The 22176-nt window shown below is 34.8% G+C and overlaps 1 protein-coding gene across 7 annotated transcripts in view; it reads left to right on the top strand.

The window, feature by feature from the left end:
- The window catches only part of LOC126819075 (multiple PDZ domain protein), a 243265-nt gene that overhangs the window by 187635 nt on the left and 33454 nt on the right, over window positions 1-22176 (top strand). For all 7 annotated transcript variants that reach the window (XM_056100527.1, XM_056100528.1, XM_056100526.1 and 4 more), the window contains 5 exons: window positions 1189-1424; window positions 3894-4021; window positions 4828-4938; window positions 8257-8370; window positions 9020-9095. In XM_056100527.1, coding sequence (XP_055956502.1) covers window positions 1189-1424; window positions 3894-4021; window positions 4828-4938; window positions 8257-8370; window positions 9020-9095 — 665 coding nt within the window. The remainder of the gene's footprint in view (window positions 1-1188; window positions 1425-3893; window positions 4022-4827; window positions 4939-8256; window positions 8371-9019; window positions 9096-22176) is intronic.

Genomic DNA, 22176 nt, shown 5'->3' with positions numbered 1-22176 from the left:
GGATGGTTGAATGGTTAGCGTGCGCGCGCTGTATCATAAAACCTGTCATTTAGTCAACTGGCGTGGTTTCGAATCCCCGGTTGTACGTGGCAAGGAGTAGGGTTTCCCCCCACTGCTAAAGACCCCTACATGCACGCGAATTCTTGAAATAAAATTAAACCATATGTTAGTCCCAAAATGACCTAGTTTGTGTCGAGTGGACGTTAAACCCCATTTCTCTCTCTTTCTCTCACAAAGTATGATTTTTAGTTTCATATACAAAGTATATTGTTATATGTCCATATAAACATATGACAGCATTATATGTCCATATGAAACATAAAGTAAATAGTTTTATATACTGGTGTGTTATATGTCCAAATCGAACATAAGGACATATAGTTTTAAATATGATGTATGTCAAGGACTTATAGTTTTAGTGTTTTATATACAATATTATAATATGGACATACAGATTCACCTAATGCAATCTGATTAAAAGACAAATCCTATTTTGTTTCGTTTTTATAGTTCAAAATTTCGTTTTACTTGTCTTTACTACACTAGGAGCTGGAAGAGTTCTTAGATTACCGGCGTTTTGAGTGAAGTGCAGGATAAGCCAATGAAAAGGTCTGTTACAGCGACTTCTTGGCGTGCCATGCACGGAACTGTGGGCAATCTACTAGTAACACTTATGCTGATTGGTTAATCAAATGTCTGATGTCAGGCTCACTTGCCGCTCGTATGACCTCTGATGTGAACTATCGCAACAACTGGTCAGATCTTCATGTAGTGTAGGCCATCAAAAGTATAAAAAACGGAACAGAATATAGATCTGTATTCTAATCAGATTGAACATAATGGAAATGAAATGAAATGAAATGGGGTTTAACGTCCTACTGTTCTGCACCTATACTGGGCTAATGAAGACGGTGCACCTAATGGACTTACAGTTTTATATACAATAGTATGATATGGACATCTAGTTCTAAAAACTCGGTCCCTTTGAAGGCAAATGAAATGAAATTTGAAAAACGAAAAGAAATAGGATGTAAGGTTTATTTTATAAAAGTTCTTTTAATAATGTTTCAGTCCATCTCTAGTTCTAAAAACTCGGTCCCTTTGAAGGCAAATGAAATGAAATTTGAAAAACGAAAAGAAATAGGATGTAAAGTTTATTTTATAAACATTCTTTTAATAATGTTTCAGTCCATCTCTATCACCGTCATCAGCTATGCTAGTATCCACCCCTCCAACGTCTCCAGCAAAAATTATCATCCCACCAGAAGATGTGTCAGTGAGTCAGGATGACTCAAAAGAACAGATTTCACCAAGACAGAAGTCCCTGAAAGCAGATGGTTCACCAGCAGTACAAGCATGGGGCTCCCCTCGAGCGGTACAATTGGTCAGAGAACCAGGAAAAAGTTTAGGCATCAGTATCGTAGGTAAGAAAGTATTTACATCATTTCTTAATATATATATATATAGTTTGGGGGTGGGGGATCGGGGATGGGGGGACGTGCGTGTTGGATCAGAAAGTCTGTCATTGAGTAAAGTGACGTGGTTTTGATTCCCTGCTTGTACGTGACAAGGAAGATGGTCACCTGTCCAACCTCGTGGGTTTTCTCCGGGTCCTCCGGTTTCCACCTACTGCTAAAGACCTAAGCGCAAGCGAATTATTGAAATAAAATTGAACCATATTTTAGTCTTAAAATGACCTAGTTTGTGTGGAATGGACATTAAACCCTCCCTCCCTCCCTCTCTCCCCCTCTCTCTCTCTCTCTCTCTCTCTCTCTCTCTTTTAATATATAGATAATGGAATTAATGTTTTATGATGTTGATTTTATTACATCTTAAAGAACAGGCTTGTGTTGTTTCAATTAGGGAGGAGGAAATCTACTACTAAGAAATTTTATGTTTTGATTTGATGCTTGTGATCTGCTGTTTCAATTAGTGATCCGTAATTTAGAAACCTCCCTACGACTTTGTGTAAATATATTTAATGTGAAAGTGATCAAGATGAAGAGAGATTTTCAATCTAATTCAACGTCTTTTGGTTTTTATTTTCAACATTAACTATCTATCGTCAACTTGACCGCACATACCTCAAACTGAACTGACTCTTAAAACATGAAGCAAAGAGATGTTCACCCTACACATCAGATTCAATATGAATGGTTTTCCAGCTTAATTTTCCACATTCATGAATAAAGAAAAAAAGGAAGTAAATTTGGTAACAAAAGACTAACAAAAAAAAACCCACATCCTCACTTTAAACATGCATGCCTCAAAAAAGACTGAATCTAAAGACATGAAGTTCTTTATGTAGAGTAGAGATATATTCAACCTACTCCAATAAACCTAACACATCAGATTCAATCTGTTTTCTTGCTAATCGGTAATTTTTCACAAACATATGAATGGGAAAAAAAAAAGAATTAAATTCAGTGACAAAAATGACAAAAAAAAAATCTTAATAGAAAAAGAAAATAAATAGAACAGAATGTCAAGATGTTTATTTCTACAACAAATTATGATTGATGATAAATTTGTTGACCTGTCAAATAGGATAAATCTCTTCTTAAATGCCACAGAGCTTGATCCGAGTTTTCCTTATCATTGGCCAGGAACTTAGAGAACCAGACAACTTCCTTGTACAGTCAGTATCTTGTGATAAAACCATTGATAATATTTGTTAGAGTTCTCAAACCAATAACAACAAAAAAAAACAGTTTGAAGTGTTTTTGCAAGAAAGTTAGATCTTCTATGGAAATGTGGATCTTTTTATCCGTTTTGTGGAATTATCATGTTTTTTTATTAGGAGGGTTTCAGTTCTCAAAGCAAAAAACAAAAACAGTTTGAAGTGTTTTTGCAAGAAAATTAAATCTTCTATGGGAATGTGGATCTTACTTTCCGTTTTGTGGAGTTTTCAAACCAGTACCCCCCCCCCCCCCAAACCCACCCACCCCAGTTTGAAGTGTTTTTCAAGAAAGTTAAACCTTCTATGAGAATGTGGACTTATTGTCCGTTTTGTGGAGTTATCATGGTTTTTTTTTAGTCTGATCCTATTTGTGTTTTCCTGTATTGTAGACTAAATACATCTTTGTACAGTTATTAGTAATATTGTACCTACTTGTAGTTAGGCCTTGAACATAAATCATGTTATTTTGTCTGTGTTTGTTGTGCAGTCTGCTCTAGATTGTAGCCCGCACCTAACATTTATAACAATTATGTCATATCATTGATGATAAGTTTAAGTGATGTTTCCATTCAAGAGTTTAAAATGTTTAACATTTACCAGTGATGTTTATCAAGTTGTACTATCTGTACAATGTGCTGAAATCATTTTTGTTCAGTTATTCTGCATTGTTTTAAATACTATAACTTCCCGCTGGTACATAGTTTAACATAGTTTAACAATCGATAAAGTTTATAAGTGTGTAGATGTTTTAAAACAAAAAAAAAATATCAACATATATTTAAAACAAAAGTTGTTAAACCACTTTTGCTTCTTTATATAATATCATGTAAAATCTTTGATAAGTTAAGTATTTGTATACTCTAAAGTAAAACAGACTTTAATTTGTTTATCTTTTGCCAGGTACTGGTATTTTCTCTTGGAATGTGTTTCTAATTGTACTGTCTCTGCTGTACTCGTATATCATTTGTTCTTTCTCTGTTTTATTGTGCAGTTCTCCAGCAGGCAACTTGATATAAACCAGAACACTGCTTCATAATGTGGCCTCGTAAAAATCTGTGAAATTGTTGATACTTGTAAGCGTGTGGCAGTTATAAAACAAAACTGTAGTTGTTTAAAATGTGCTACTGGCATATCCTAGGTACACATTAACGGTAAAAGAATCGAGTTATTTCTGTATTATTAATGTAATGGATATACATACTTCAAATTGTAGGTGGGCGTGTGGATTTGTTTAATTTACTTGAAGATCATACGATATCAGGAATATTTATAAAACATGTATTAGAAGACAGTCCTGCTGGCAGGAATGGAACATTAAAAACTGGTGATAGAATTTTAGAGGTAACGTATATAATTTTATCATTTACATAAAAATGTATATGTTCTCCATAAAATGCCTGATGGTGTTTTTATTATCTTTCTATTATTTTAAGAATATTAAACATTGCAAGAATGAGTGACTGTTAAAAAGGCTTTTACCTGTATCTTGCAGAAGAAAAAAAAAGGTTGATATTGAGATCTAACTACCTCGCCCCAATGTCTTTCAATGATAGTAGCAGCAAAGCGAATATTTACTGCTGATCATGATCAGTTTGGGAAATGTTGTTGAAGAATTCTTAGGCTATATAACGTGTATTGTTAGTGTGGATATAGTTACAAACTTAGACACCCGATTGTCTAAAATAATGTTATGAACCACTGATATCTAATATTAGGACAAATTGGATAGCATAGAACTAGGATTTTAAATTAAATTCACCTCATGGGTTTTCTCCGGGTCCTCCTGCTGCTAAAAGACCCCTTTTATTGAAATAAAATTGAACCATCTGTTAGTCCCGAAATGACCTAGTTTGTGTCGAGTGGACGTTAAATCCCTCTCTCTCTCTTTTTAAACTAAATTCAAAAACTATTTTCATTTTGCTGGTTTCATGATACACTCAAACACCATTCCCCCCTCACTCCTCCTCCCCCCTCCACCCCCTCCACCCCTCCACCTTCATAACCCATTTTGAAACTATTTAGGAAATTTGAAAAAACTAAACTAGTTTAATCCGATAAGAAGACAGTTTATTCAACAGTTTTAATCTGCCTGATAAAAAAATCAATTTATTGAAAAGTTGACTTAGAAATGTTTGTACTGTTTACAGGTTAATGGTGAAGATGTGCGCAATTCTACTCATGATGAAGCCGTGGAAGTTATACGACATGCAAAATCTCCTGTAACATTTGTTGTCCAAAGTCTTTCTGATTCAGCTTGTGTGAGTATTTAATCTAAAACAACTAAATGAAATCATTCTGTAAATATGTCATAGTTTGGATTCCGTGCTTGTGATTTCGAAAGGACACTGAACTTTCTACACTAGTCTTCCTGGAGGAAGTCTCGCAGTGTGCTAAGAAGAATATTACAATTTTAAGTCATAACGAATATCATATGAAAGGGTTTTCTGAGGTTATGTCATGTAAAGTTAAATGCCTCTTCGGTGAGGAAAACTTTCAATCCATTCTCTAGTATTTAATCTAAAACAACTAAATGATTTCATTCTGTAAATATCATAGTTCGGATTCTGTGCTTGTGATTCGGTAAGGACACTGAACTTAATTGGTACTAGAATCTACCTGATTTGCTGTATGTCATGAAGAATATTACAGTTTTACTCTTTAAATATGTCATAGTTCGGATTCTGTGCTTGTGGTTTGATAAGGACACTGAACTTAATCGCTACTAGAATCTTCCTGATTTGCAGTTTGTTGTGAAGAATATTACAGATTGACTCTGTAAATGTCATAGTTCAGATTCTGTGCTTGTGATTCGGTAAGGACACTGAACTTAATTCCTACTAGAAACTTCCTGATTTTTAGTGTGTCGTGACAGATATTACAGTTTCATTTATTGAATCTGTGTCTTAAGTCATTACTAGATATCTAGGCCATGACAAGAAGGGCTTTCTGAGGTTATGTAATGTAAGTTAAATGCCTCTTCAGTTGTGAAACCTATCAATCCATTCCAATTGATAGAAATTTGGTCTGAGTAAGGTCATTTATATGACTTAAAGTCGGTTTGAAGATGGTAAATTCTCTTGTTTCAAAATTCACATCACAGTGCTTCCATATCAATCAATAACGTCCCTTAACCAACAATTCTTGATAGATTTATGGTCGGTGTGACCACATCTAAAGAGGTTATTAATGAAGATAGGCACAAAGCGTGGTCCAGTATTTGACAAGCTGGGAACAAGTGGTAGATAAAACATCTTCTCGCCACTAGACAATATTACTACCGTTATTAATAACATCTTGATTCATTCATCAACCGTTATTTGTCTTGTCAATATAGTCTGACCAATGATAGAGTTAGCATTATCTTAATTGAACTATAAGCCGGGTCCTCATATTTTATACGTGAATCAGAATCCGAAATTTAATGGTAGTATATAGATGAAGGGCGTAGAACATGAATGCTGTATGGGGATCATGTGGCTAAGTGGGTAAGATTCTGGCTCGCTAGCCTGGAGGTCGGGTGTTCAATCCCTGCATTGGCCGAGAAAGTTCAGCCAGATTTTTCGGCGTGGTTTCCCCTTGTTAGTGATGCAGGACGGAGGGCCTGACAAGGACAGCTGGCTAGTCGTACGTATGGGACGAAAAACCGAGGTCCCGTGTACATATTGGCGTGCACGTAAAAGATCCCTTGGCAGTTGGAATTCGATATAAGAGTAGGCTGTAGCGCCGCTGTCCTGGCAAAATTTCCCTCATAGCACACTGTATGGCGTATGCCCGTCTTTATTAGCCCAGTTTAGGAACAGAACAGTAGGATGTTAAACCCCATTTCATTTCATTTTTGAATGCTGTATTCTCCTTAAAAGGTTCTTTTATGACCATTTTTGTCTCAAAATGGTATAGCAGGGTTGTGTGGCTAAATGATTAAGGTCTGTCATTGAATCAAGTGGCATGGTTTCGATTCCCCTACTTGTACATGACAAGACGGAGGGTTTGCCTGTCCAACCTCGTGGGTTTTCTCTAGATTCTCCGGGTTCCTCTCACTATTAAAGACCACTATCCGCAAGCGAATTATTGAATTGGAATTAAACCATATATTAGTCCCAAAATGACAGAGTTTGTGTTGAGTGACCGTTAAACCCCCCTCTCTCTCTCTCTCTCTTTCTTTCTTTCTCTCCCTCCCCCTCTCTCTCTCTCTCTCTCTTACCAAATGACATGTATAAACCAGTAAACCAGTTCAAGAAATTGTTTACTGTTATAGAATGGTTTAATTGGCAATGTTAGAATGATAATTAAACACTGAATAGCGTGATAACAATCATTTGTGCATATTAGCTGTGAAAGACGAACATTATTGATTAATTTTTTGTATAATAGAAATTCAGTATTTTAGCTTTTTTTGACAATTTGAGCACAAATTGCTACATGGAAGAATCGAAATACTCAATTAATATTTATGTCGCACTAATCTGTATTTAATTCCCCCTCTGAAATAACAAATAATTTGTATCGCTGAGATCCCAATGTAGATGTCTTCCGATCATTAGTCTCCAGCTATCTCAGACTACACTTTACGAGAGTTGTCGTCATCCTTTACTGCTGGTGTTTAAATATTTTGTTTCATAATGATAAACCTTTTATTGAAGTTGTTTAAAGATGTAGGATTTGGAGACACAAAAAGGGAGATGAATGGGCTGAAGAAGTTTCTATCCCCAGCCATTATTCCCTCCCCCCCCCCCATTTAAAGCAAAATAAAATTTCTTTTAATCAGGGTCCTGTGTCACGAAATTTTAACTAAAGATAAAATCCAAATTTTAGAAGATACTTCAGTTTTGATTGGCTAAGCACTAAAATCAATCTAATATTATCCAATCAAATTACAAAAATTTGGATTTTATCTTAGTTAAATTTTTGTGAAACAGGCCCCAGATCGATATATTATTTCCAATAATATTAATTTATTACAAAAGTAGATTGTACTTATATGTTTGCTTCAATCAGACCTGGAAATAACGGTTTAAGATGTACTAATGAAAGGGTACCTGACATTTTCAACTTAGTGCTGGACACATGTTAATAATATCAATAAAAAAGACAAAGACACATATTAGTAATATCCATAAAAAGACAAATCAGTGACAGGCACTAGAGGTTTTGTGCCTGACAAAGCCTTAATAACCGACATTGTCTGTGACAGGTGCCTTATTTCCAGGCTTGGCTTCAATATAAATTGGATTTTAAAATTTTAAAAGATTTACGATTTTTTTTTGATTTTTCTCAAATTTGATGGCTGCATCTCAGGTCTGATTTAATTGGCCTATATCATTGACATTTTAAGTAACCTATAAGATCAGTTTCAGACAGTTGTGTTTCAGTTTCTTCTCCGTGATCTCAACGATTTACTGAAGTTCAATTGATCATAGCATTTGATTGATTAATTACTTGCTTCAAATAAATAAGAGTAAAAATTCTGGTCATATTCTACTAATATAATGAAAATCGATCTGAACTTAAATAGAATGTGTATTTGACTAACATTGATCCAGCTGATTGAAGTAAAATTTATTTGTTTTTATTTATAGCCTGGTGACCTTGAATCAGCTGAATTAAAATCAGTCCATTCCTTTGAAGAAGTCCACAGTTCAACTGTGAACCCTGTACAAAGTTCGCAAGCACCTGTTGAAAATCCTGTACCGGTAAGTCTTGTTGCATAGAATTTTTGTATAGAATAAGGTTAATTGCCTGGAGAACAGTGCTGGAAAAATAATTAAATGTGGACAGATAGATATGGATTAAAATGGTTCGAATGATTTCGAAATGAAAACAGTTAATGTTAGAATAAAAGATAATTATTTTTAATTGCCCGCATTTTATGTGGAAGTATATTGGCATTACCCCAATTTGTCTGTTCACAATTATTGCAAACACTCTGCAGATCAGTCTTGGAGTAAAACATACATTCCGGGATTGTTTGGTTTGCAGTATGGAGTAACTTTGTTGAAATTTGACTTTATATGAATCTTAATTTCTGTTATCAAAGCCTTTTGTCACATTCTAAATGAGATAACTATTATCAATTATAACACAACTTTATGGATTTACTGCTTTTTAGTTTATTATATGTAAGATTTCAATACTCATATAGTTATCAAGCAATGATTAATAATGAATACAAGCATACATTTATATACGTTATGTCCAAAATTGTTTCTTGGAATGAGTAACATACTGTCGCATCTTTGTGGACCTTCACAAAGGATCTGTGTTTTAATCATGGTGCACATTGCCTAAATTATTTTAGATTAAAGGGACATGTACATTTACATATATTTTATCCCATTACAGAAAGCTGTTAGTATAGACCAACCAATGGAGGCAGGTAGTGAGAGTGATTCCGAAGATGAATTCGGATATTCTTCTAGTAAGTCCAGTTTTTCTACTTGGCCACTTACCATTGGCAATTTTAGGTTTTGTCTGGCACAATCCCACTGTTGAACGTAGTCCACTTTTTAAGAAAGTTAAATGGGGTCTCTCGACTAGAGGGGGAGTGGGTGACCGAATGGTTTATGCGTGCAGGTTGCATCATAAGGTCTGTCATGGAGTCAAGTGGCGTGGTGTAGATTCCCTGCTTGTACGTGACAAGGAGTAGGGTCGCCTGTCCAACCTCGTGGGTTTTCTCCAGGTCCTCCCACTGCGTAAGACACTTATGCGCAAAGCGATTGATTGAAATAAAATTGAACCATATATTAGTCCGAAAATGACATAGTTTGTGTTGAGTAGATATTAAACCCCATCTCTCAACTAGAATGATCTGGTACAAGTAGGTTTATATCTGAAGTCACTTCCTATACATTTACTATTGTTTTATATATATATGTCTATTTCCCTCATTTTGTTTGAGAGAATATATCCTAATATTTATGTATTCAGATTGTTTTTAAACACTTTCTATTTAGCATGAAACCTATCTTTGTATTGTATTATATAGCAGCAAGCTGAAATGTTCACAGCCATTTAGAACTCAACATTCAATGTTTACGGTCATTCAACTCCACATTCAAATTTACATTTCTTTTCACTTTACCAAGTTCATATAAGAGGATTAAATACACATATATCTGTAAGTGGGGATATGGATGACAAAAACTGGCATTGCCTGTAAACTAAGTAAAAATCGATGTTAAAGGTTCTTCATTTTGTTCTTAAAAAACAACTATTGTGCACCTAACATTTATATGGGGATTTGTACAATATTGACTTTTTACATAACACCGAATACTTATAGAACCTATATTTTCTGTCATATATTTAAAATTATGCAATGTTTCTTAGTATAATTCCATGCCCTTTGGTTTAACTACTGCACTTCTCGTATTTCAACGGTTGATGGAGACTTCTATGAGTGATTTACATCTTAGAGAATCTGGCATAGTTTTTGGTTCAACATTTTAACAGCATTATAACATGTACACTTTACATATTAGAATTATTATATTTACCTTTCAAAAACAGATATTAAGAATTGCAACTACCATATTTTACAGGGTATAAATCAATATGAAGTAGAAGTTTTACAATGTTTTTTGTATTCATTCATAGAAATATACATTATTAATATCTGAAGCCGCCGATAGGGGTGGGGGGGGGGGGCAAACATCTAGCTTATATGATTTAATGTATGTCAGAATGAAGTAAAGTGGTGAATTTTTTACCTGGACGTATTTTTATTATTTATTTATGCATTTATCTTCCGTAAACAAAGATGTACTTGTACTTTATCTACTTTAATATAGAGATACAGATGAGATACAGATATAAGAACATGAATATCTGTCAAATCTATCTATAGCAGTCTTGTATTGATAATCAAGTGATAGAATATTATTGTAATCTTAGATAGGAGTCACAGTGCACATTCAGTATGGTGCTGGCTAAGTAACTGATCTTGGCTGAGACAGTTCCACAGGATTTTCCGTTGTGCATTTGCGTTGTCAGTTGTACAGGAAAAGAATCTAATCAATAATCATAACAACAGAACTCTTTACAGCAGTGATTCCCAATGTGAGGCAATTTGAATATTTGGGGGGGGGGGGGCAATTTGAAAAGGATGTCAATAATAAAGAAAAAACTTCATTTGTTCCATTATTACTTTTACACCAAAGCATCTTTTGGTAGAAATTACTGTGAGGGGGGTTGGTTGGCCGAATGGTTACCGTGTGCACGCTGCATCATAAGATCTGTCATTCAGTCATCTATAGTGGTTTCGATTCCCCGGTTGTACGTGACACTGCTAAAGACCCCTACTCGCAAGTGAGTTATTCAAATAAAATTGAACCATATGTTAGTCCCAAAATTACCTAATTTGTGTTGAGTGGACATTAAAGCCCATCTCTCTCTCTCTCTCTCTCTCTCTCTCTCTCTCTCTCTCTCATTGGCTCAGTTGGTTTCAGAAAAGAAGGACCTTATCACTGTAAGGTCTCTCTCTCTCTCTCTCTCTCTCTCTAACACAAATTACTTTCCTTTACCCTCTTCCATACATATCTTCGTGCATCTGGCACCACCTCTAGGACAGTTTGTTTACAACTTTGTACAAGGAGGTTAAGTTTTTTTTTTTTTTTAAGAATCTTTATCTTTGAATTTGTAAATTAATACTCAATGACTTTTAACATCCATCATTGCTTTACAGCTTGAATTTGGTGATGGGTAGATGGAAATGCTACGTTCTGGGCAACCTCATAGCATACTGCATCACATGTTCATATTAACCCAGTTTATGCTGACAATAGGATGTTAAACCCCATTTGGGGGATCACGTGGCTAAGTGGGTAAGACGCTGGCTCGCTAGCCTGGAGGTCGGGTGTTCGATCCCTGCATTGGCCGAGAAAGTTCAGGTTTTCCGGCGTGGTTTCCCCTTGTCAGTGATGCAGGACGGAGGGCCTGACAAGGACAGCTGTCTAGTCGTTCGGATGGGACGAAAAACCGAGGTCCTGTGTACATATTGGCCTGCACGTAAAAGATCCCTTGGCAGTTGGAATTCGATATAAGAGTAGGCGATAGTGCTGCTGCCCTGGCAAAATTTCCCTCATAGCACACTGTATGGTGTATGCCCATATTCATTAGCCCAGTTTAGGAGCAGAACAGTAGGACGTTAAACCCCATTTCATTTCATTTCATTTAAACCCCATTTGTACCACATAATATTATTAATGCAGAGTGTAGAACTGTCTTGAATTATATATATTCCAAGTATTATATTTAGTTCATTTCAGGCGGTTTCTATTTCAAAATGTCTGACGATAATAGACAATTAATACAATCTTCCTCTTCCCACATGGTGATAATAAGTCGCAGTTACTATAAATAGAACAGAATGGAAGACCCCTATTGATTTGACAGTGAGGAAACAATTACTGCATCCGGGTTCTATCCACGGTGAAATATTTCTGATTGGCTAATTAATTACAAGTTAAAGAAACGTTAGTTAAAGTAGCTAAGTCTCTAACTCAATATCATCCAAAATCTTCAACATTGAAAACACGAATTATTTGTCAATATAAATCAACATTCATGTTGTGATCTTTCCGGAAAAAAATGGGCTTTTGATATCCAATATTTAAGACAAAATAAACATTTTACCATTGGTACACGAATCGTGTACCATAATGCGCTTCAGCCCCAGTTGTATCAAGAGACTCGAGGGACAAGGCTAGACACATTGCACCAAATCAAACAGCGTATGTAGACTGGAATAACCAGACGCTAGAAATTTGCACTCGCTTGAGACAGCTGGCTTATTTCGCTGAACATAACTGATTTGAAATTGGAGTAAAAACGGAAACCATTGAATGTAAATCAGTTAATATACATTCATATTACAGTATTATATGCGTTGCGACCCACTTTTGTCAATTTCTAGATCCCAAATATTAGCGATTTAGCTCCTTTAAGAGTTTAATAAAGATTTGGCCATTCTTGCTATAATAATTCAACAATAGATGATAAAAAAGAAAATATTGAAAATTTCAGTCAAATTCTGTACATGACAAGGAGTAGGGTCGCCTGTTCAATCTCATGGGTTTTCTCCGGGTCCTCCAGTTTCCCCTCACTGCTAAAGACCCTCTATGTGCAAGCGATTTATTGAAATAATGTTAGTCTATGTCCTAGTTTGTGTGGAGTGGAGTTAAACGCTCTCTCTCTCTCTCTCTCTCTCTCTCTCATTGATCTAACACATAGTGACTACTGCCACTACCATTTTACACATAGTAAGCTTACATTAAATAACGTAATAATCATCATCATAGCTTGAGTTAATTATTTCATTACTGTAATTTAGTAGAATTGCTTTATTTGTCTGTGAATGTAGACACTGTTTTCCAGTAAGGATGTTATCAGTTAATAATGTACATGTATGCCTTTAGGCTTAGATATTGAATTCTGATAGTTAATTTCCCATATTTGTTTTGCAGTGTGAAGTGACAAATATATGAATAACATTGGTATTGCTATTTTTCCTAAAATTCTACAAGCAGCAATAAATAGTGATATGAGTTTCTGAAAACACCTCATAGTCCCGAAGTGACGGTTAGCCCCAGCCCCCCTCTCTCTCTCTCTCTCTCTCTCTCTCTCTCTCTCTTATTAAATATAAAATATAAGTTATTTAAAACTTACTGTATGCTACTTTATGGTTGTCAGCTGTGAGATTTCTCTGATGGGTCCATTGAAAGATTTTTCTGCACTTGTGTTGTGAGATATTCCATATCCTACACGTAATGTCCCTATTCCCTTAATTAGTCAGGATTTATCTGTAGAGGTTCTTCAGCTTTATAAACGAGTTGTAAAACGGTAGATTAGCTCAATTCAAAATAATAATGAATGTATCGAGATGCATGCCCGTCATGCCTTACATGGAAGTTCTTCCAATACTTGTAATAATATTAGTTACATCTGTAACAGATACAGTGTCTCTAGATACAATTTATATAGTATAAAAGTAAATAAACTCTTAAACATAATAAATAAATGGGATAATACCAATGTAATTCAGTCTAATCTCAAAAGACCTCATCAAATTGTAGGTATAAATATGTGCGAGTCGCATGAAACTTACTTACATAGAAATGATCTTAATGAAATAATTACATATGTATAGATTAACATACATTATGCAAGAGGTAAATCTGCCTATTGCAGGTCTTTCCTTAGTCTTGAAAATGTTATATAAAGTATTAATTAGACATTTATTAACATGCAAAGACCTTAATCATTTCTCGATGCCATCTTATGTGTGGGGTTTTCACAGAATTTGAATCCAATCTGCTGCCCAACGCTCATTGATGATGAATTCAAAAATGGATAATCGAGACTATGTTTTTTATCGTACCTACTTCAGTAATGGTGATCAAGGCTAGGCCTCATATTCAATCGCTAATATCTCGGTTCAGAGTGGAGCAATTTTCAGCATATTCCCTTTACATTATCTAGTTTTTAATTATTATAGTGAGAACTGCCAACTCTTTATCTAATCTTCCATAGTTCCCCTTTAACTAATGTACGAATAAATGTGAAATAAATATTATTTAAAAAAAAAAAGAGTCGATCATATTCTGCCCGATTCATCAGTGTAAAGTTTGATAGATCCTAAATGGCAATTAAAAACAAGGGTTTCTAGTTTATCTTGTCCCACACATTTATAGCTCATTAGTCACTAGTATGCAAATCAGAAGCATTAGATCTGTAAGTGAAATCTGTAGAATACGCAGACAGAATTTCTTGGTCACGGTCATGGAAAGTTTTGAATGCCAGTACCGATTTTTAAGTTTGTGTTGTAAATGTCTGGGTAGTTTGGGTGTAGAAGATTTTTTTATTGACACGGTACAGACACATTACGGCTACTCTGTTTGATTTTATAGATTCACTCACATCAATCCATTACACAAGAGATTCACAAACGTTGAATTATAACAACCGTGCTCAGTGTTTTAATCTTTATTGCGTTGAAATTTGAACACCGGGCGGACGGTTATCGGATTATTTATAAATATACGATACGATGCATGAAGAACTTAAGAAAATGTTAAGATTTGAAAACTGTAATGATTTTGTCTGATTTGGATATAGAAAATCAATAGTCTTCATGCTGACATAATATTTGTAGGAGAGAGTTGGATGAATGCTGGTGGCTATATGTATTATCCTTGATGATAGACATATATACAAGTGTATATTTATATGTGTAGCTGTTTTATCAATTGTGTAATTAGTTTTTGAGTGTAGAATGATTATTATATTCTAGTGGAATATGCCATAGTGTACAGTTATGATCGTATTTCATGCAGCTTCAAACAGTGCTGTGATATCATATTGAGTGAAATATGTTGAATATGGAAATATTGACCACACATGGTTTGTAATATTCGTTCTTAATTTGTAATGTCAGAAAATGGAGGACAGTTTATATGTAATGAACTTTCTTTTTTATATGTAGTGTCAGAAAGGACATGTACAGTTTATATGTAATGGCCTTTCTTGTTAACCCTTGTCAGTGATGCAGGACGGAGGGGCTGACAAGGACAGCTGTCTAGTCGTTCGGATGTGACGGAAAACCGAGGTCCTGTGTACACATTGGCGTGCACGTAAAAGATCCCTTGGCATTTGGAATTCGATATAAGAGTAGGCCATAGTGCTGCTGCCCGGGCAAAATTTCCCTCATAGCACATTGTATGGCGTATGGCCGTCTTCATTAGCCCAGTTTAGGAGCAGAACAGTAGGACGTTAAACCCCATTTCAATTCATTTTCATTTCTTTCCTGTTAATTTGTAATATCTCCAAATGAAGGGACAGTATATATGGTTTATATAATGGCCATTCTTGTTAAAGGGGAATTATCGGAGATTATGTAAAGAGTTGACAGTTCTTGCTATAATAGTTGAAAAATAGATAACGTAAATAGAATATGCTGAAAATTTCAGTCAAATTGGTCGACTCTGAACTGAGATATTAGCTTTTGAATTTTAGGCTAGTCTCGAACATTATCAATTTTATTAAAACCTGAATTCCATTTCGTTTCGTTTTTATAGTTCAAAATTTCGTTTTACTTGTCTTTACTACACTAGGATCTTGAAGAGTTGTTATCATTGACGTGTTCTGAATGATGTGAGATATTAGCCAAAGAAACGGTCTGTTATGGTGAGTTCTTGGACTTTTGATGCACAGAACTGTGTGTAAACCACTAGAAACGTCAACGCTAATTGATTAATCAATGTCTGACGTCATAGGGTCAAAAGCCGCTCATTTGACCCCTGACGTGAACTCCCACTTTAACTTGTCAGATCTTCATGTAGTATAGGCCATCGAAAGTATAAAAAAAAACGAAACGAAATATAGATCTGTATTTTAATCAGATTGAATCATCATTACTAAAGTCGGTACGATAAAAGACAAAGTCTCGATTGTCCATTTTTACGTTTAATTAATTTTCAAAAAGTGTATTCCAAACAGCTAAATATCGCAGGCGAGCTATGGCATCAAGAGTTGATTATGGTCTGGATTAGTTAATTAATGTCTAATTAATAAATTAGATAAAATTTCAGGCCTAATGAAAGACCTGCATTAGGCAGATTTAGCTCTTGCATAATGTATGTTTAATTTATAATATCAGAAAATTAAGGGATGATATATATATCAGTTATTATGGCCATTTCCCATTAATTTGTAATTTTAGAAAATGACATTTAGTTGAGATTTTTTACAATATATATTCCTCTTCATTTCTTATATCAGAAAATGTTAGGAAGCCTTCCTTTTGATGATACACTTGAAAATTGTGAGAGCTTTTACGTTGATTAATTGGAACACTTAAGTCTGATGTTTACAACAGTAGGCTTTAAATTTCTTATGTTGTAGATGGAAGAAATATAGATAGAGAATGATGCAGTATATGCAAAATTTTTGTAACTTGCTTTGCAAATATTTCTTTAGTTTACACTAGTATTTTATAGTATTTCGTTTCTTAATATGGAAATTAAAGACATGTATTCTGAGATCCCTTGGCAGTTGGAATGCGATCTAAGAGTAGGCAATAGTGCTGCTGTCTAGAGAAAATTTCCCTCCTGGCACACTGTATGGTGTATGCCTGTCTTCATTAGCCCAGTCGGAGCAGAACATTAGGACATTAAATCCCATTTCATTTCATTTCTCAAAATATTGTGCTAATAGATATAAAACCAGATTCCTTTCCATTCTTCAAATGCATTTGAGCATTAAAACTATTTGATCCAGGGGGGTTGAATGGTTAGCATGTGCGCGCTGTATCATATGGTCTGTCATTGCGTCAAATGGTGTGGTTTCGATTCCCTGATTGTATGTGACAAGGAGTAGGGTCGCCTGTCCAACCTCGTGGGTTTTCTCTGGGTCCTCCGGTTCCCTCCCACTTACTGCTAAAGACCCCTACGCACAAGAGAATTGTTGAAATAAAATTGAACCATATGTTAGTCCCAAAATGGCCTAGTTTGTAGCGAGTGGACGTTACCCACCCCCCCCTCTCTCTCTCTCTCTCTCTCTTTTTGATAGAGAATGACCTAGTGTGTGTCGAGTGGAAGTTTAACCCCATTTCTGTCTCTCTAGGAAATCCAATTATAAAGACAGACCATCGTCCCAGCTTAACCGACATAGATATGTAAAAATAAAAGACAGATTTAATTTGATACTACCTAAAATCATTAAAACAAGCTAACAGCGAGGCTGATGTCCCCCACCGAAATCCCGAATTAAATAGATGACACATATTAATTAATTGTACATTGATCTTTTTAAAAGTATTGTGCTATCAAACTGATTATCAACTATACATGGGGGATAAAAAAACTAATGGAACTCTTAATGTTTTTTTTTTTTAAAAAAAGATTACCATATACCTGATGACATGGATGTTAATCGACATTTTTTTTCTTTCCGTCTTAAATTTCCGGTTTCCTCCCACTGCTAAAGACTCCTACACGCAAGCAAATTATTGAAATAAAATTGAACTATATGTTAGTCCCGAAATGACCTAGTTTGTGTCGAGTGGCCATTAAACCCCATCTCTCTCTCTCTCTCTCTCTCTCTCTCTTTAATTAACCTATCTTGATGTGAAAGTATTATTTAATTAAGTCTGGTTAGTGAGTTTATGGGATTAAAGGCACAGATGCATTTTCAGACAACTGCTGAATTCTAGCATATTTTTTTGCCTGATCGTGCCGATTAGAATTCGCCAGCGATTTTTTTTACGGTCGATCGTTTCGAGAGTGTATGACATTCTGCGAGTAATTTACGTCGATCATGTGACTTGATCTAAATGGTCCAACCTTAAAATAAAATTGAACCATGTGTTAGTCTCTAAATGGCCTAGTTTGTGTCGAGTTGACGTTAAACGCCATTTCTCTCTCTCTGTTCTAAATGGTGAATCGCCAAAATCGTAAGATTGCTGTTGTAACTTGTAGCTTGCTATTTATTTGTTAAAAATAAAGCGCAGAATACCTAGAAGATCTTATTGGACAAATCGAAACTTTTGGTACAGGAGTTAGATTCCACGCTTCGGCAGTGGAGGCAGACATTTTGTGATCATGTGATATTCTGTATTGATGGTGAATGAGTATAATGGTATTTGTTTTATAAAGAGTAGTTTGTCATTCCATTACTTGGATATTGACTGAAGGTGATTTACCATATTTGATGTAATTTGTAATATGGAAATGAGTTCTTTATAGCAGCGTTATCTCTAGGGCAATATTTATTCATTCTAAGCTTCAACATTGACAGAGAAATAGGTTTTATCCCTGTTATTATTTATGCTCTGCCAGTAACGTATCTTGCTGTTTAAATGGGCCAGTAGATCGTAAAAACTGTTGGAATTTTGACAGTAGCAAAAAAGTTCATCCCATTGCAAAATGAAATGAAATGAAGTTTAACGTCCTACTGTTCTGCTTCAACTGGGCTAATGAAGACGGGTAAACGCCATACAAATTGCTATGAGGGAAATTTTGCCTGGACAGCGGCACTATGGCCTACTCTTATATCGAATTCCAACTGTCAAGGGATCTTTTACGTGCATGCCAATGTGTATACAGGACCTCTGTTTTTCGTCCCATCCGAACGACTAGACAGCTGTCCTTGTCAGGCCCTCCGTTCTGTATCACTGACAAGTGGAAACCACACCAGAAAGTCTGGATGAACTTTCTTGGCAAATGCAGGGATCGAACACCTGACCTCCAGGCTAACGAGCCAGTGTCTTACCCACTTAGTCACCGTGACACCCATTGCAAAATGAATTTTACTAATAGGTAAAAACTAGATACTGTAAAAGGAATTTGCTGAAAATTTCAGTCAAATTGATCCACTATGAACCAAGATTTTAGCGATTGAATTTTCGGCATAGCCTCGATCATCATTACTAAAGTTGGTAGGATAAAAAACGTAGTCTCGATTATCCATTTCATGATTTAATTATGAATAGAGGTCGAACAGCAAATCGGTACCTAATCCAGTAAACATCGCAGCCTAGCGATGCCATCGAGAGTTGATTATGGTCTAGATAAATTAGAGTAAAAACGGAAACGATGGAATGTAAATCAGTTTATATACATTCATATTACATTATTATATGCGTTGCGACCCATTTGTGTCAATTTCTAGGTGTGAAATATTAGCGATTTATCTCCTTTAAGATTAAAGAAAAACAGTAACAAAAAAGTTAGATTTTAGAATTTATATACGCTCGAGAGGATTGGCAAATATTTTATAATCTGTTGCTTCATATAATGCATCAGTAATTGCACAGATTTCACTAATTGAAGTAACACACACATTTCAAATCAAACATGTTTAAGGTTAAAGAAAAACAGTTAGATTTTAGAATTTATATACACTCAAGAGGATTGGCAAATAATTTATAATCTGTTGCTTCACCGAAAAACTCGGCTCCACAATATCCAGCTCTTGTATCCAGTTTCTGATTACTGCCAGGCATGTACACGAAGGCGTCTGTATATCTATAGGATTTGATTTAACATGATTTCCCTATGGTCAATCTGCTTGATGTAAATGTTATTTATTAAATTGATTTATATATCAGTTTTTATGTCTATATTGTTATTCTTGATTACAAGTATATAATGTTGAGTATATGTAAACTAGGAAATACACTTTGATTTGACTGTATAATGTAGCAATCTGATTAAAACACAGATCATATTTTGTTTCTATAGCTCAAAATTTCGTTTTACTTGGTTTTTGGGGTCCGCTCGTGACTTGACTACAGATATATACAGACATTATCTCCCGACCCTTGATTATATCACTGTTAGTAGCCATGGCATGCTGACTTTCTGTCTTCTACTTGCATTCACAGTGTAGATTAAAGGGGCATTGTGTAATGGATTGATGTGAGTGAATCTATAAAATCAAACAGAGTAGCCGCAATGTGTCTGTACCGTGTCAATAAAAAAATCTTCTACACCCAAACTACCCAGACATTTACAACATAAACTTTAAAAATTGGTACTGGCATTCAAAACGTTCCAAGACCGTGACCAAGATATTCTGTCTGCATATTCTACAGATTTCCCTTACAGATCTAATGCTTCTGATTTGCATACTAGTGACTAATGAGCTAAGCTAAGCTAGAAACCCTTGTTTTTAATTTGCCATTTAGGATCTATCAAACTTTACACTTATGAATCGGGCAGGATATGATCGACTCTTTTTTTTAAAATAATATTTATTTCACATTTTTTCGTACATTAGTGTACACTTCTTTACAATATGCATAAATACATTTATTTAAAGGCGAATTATGGAAGATTAGATAAAGAGCTGGCAGTTCTCACTATAATAATTTAAAACTAGATAATGTAGAGGGAATATGCTGAAAATTTCAGTAACATTGCTCCACTCTGAACCGAGATATTAGTGATTGAATTTTAGGCCTAGCCTCGATCATCATCCTTACTGAAGTTGGTACGATAAAAAAAACACTTTTGGATTAATTCATCAATGAGTGTTAAGCAGCAAATCGGATTCAAATCCAACGAAAATCTGACACATAAGATGGCATCAAGAGTATTTTAAGGTCTTTTCATGTTAATTAATGTCTAATTAATAATTTAGATAACATTTCAGGCCTAAAGAAAGACCTGCATTTGGCAGATTTAGCTCTTGCATAATGTATGTTAAATCATCAATTAGAAAAAAAAGTTCATGTTGATAATATTCTATGTTAGCTCTATAAACACTGTCACTTGTCAACCTACAAACTAACTAAATTCAATGGCATCTGTTAATGTGATCAAGGCTGTGAATGTTTTGAAACATTCAACTTGTCACTTGTTGAAATGATATGGTTAATTGATCGTATTTTTACATTGTAATTAGTAAAGGAGCATTATGGGAGATTAAATAAAGAGCTAACAGTTCTTGTTATAATAGTTAAAAAGGAAATAACGTAAATAGAATATGCTGAATAGTTTAGTCAAATTACTTCACTCTAGGCCGTGAAAACCGAATTTAAAAAAACACTGTAGCCTTGATTGTCATTGTGAACATTGTTACGATAATAAACAAAGTCTTGATTATCCATTTAAATCTGGCATTGAGAGTTGCTTATGGTCTTTTTATGTTAATGAATGTTTAATTAATAGATTATATAACATTTAAGGCCTAAAGAAACACCTGCAATAGCTAGATTTAACTATTGCATAATGTATGTTTAATTTGTTCAGCAAAGAATTTCCCTGTCAATTCTGATTGGTACAATCCGTTTGAATTGTATCATAAAGAATTGAATGTAGGTTAATGCCCTCAAAATCCAGACGTGCAGAATGGTTAACACTGCCATGCCATTTGCAATTTGTAACCATTTGTTGATATTTTTAATCGAGGTGTAAAAAGGACCTAACTGTTTTTTACAAATAAAAGAAATATAGGCATTATTTGTCAGTTGAATATTCTTGTTCTGCTTAAAACTAAAAAATCAGAAAGTTCCTAATCGAAAAGGAATGTCTCCATAGCAACATGGGTTAAAAGTCAAAATATTTAGAAGAAGTGACTTTGAAGGATTGACTTTGTTTTTTCCTTAATTCAATAAAGAAGAACATCTAGGCGTTAATACTAATCAAGTTGAAAGTTAGAGCATTTATAAGCCAAGTCATTCATGCTATAAAATGCAACAGGCTTATACATTAACAAGTATTACAATTTTCTCTTTTACAATTTAATCTTCGCTTAGAAGGGTTTTAACTCTGCTGACATCATCGAAGATTGGGTCAGACCCCATTTCATTGCACCAGTTTGGGTAATTGATTTCCTCCTTTAGTCTACAGGTTGAAGGTTAAAGCATTATAAACCCAAGTCATTCATGCTATTAAATGCAACATGCTTATACGAAGTATAAAAATTTTGTATGTGACAAGGAGTAGGGTTGGCTGTCCAACCTTGTGGGTTTTCTCTGGGTCCTCTGGTTTCCTCCAAAT

The sequence above is a fragment of the Patella vulgata genome, chromosome 4 (assembly GCF_932274485.2).
Source record: "Patella vulgata chromosome 4, xgPatVulg1.2, whole genome shotgun sequence".
Classification (NCBI taxonomy): domain Eukaryota; kingdom Metazoa; phylum Mollusca; class Gastropoda; family Patellidae; genus Patella; species Patella vulgata.
This window is presented reverse-complemented; position numbering and strand designations above follow the sequence as displayed.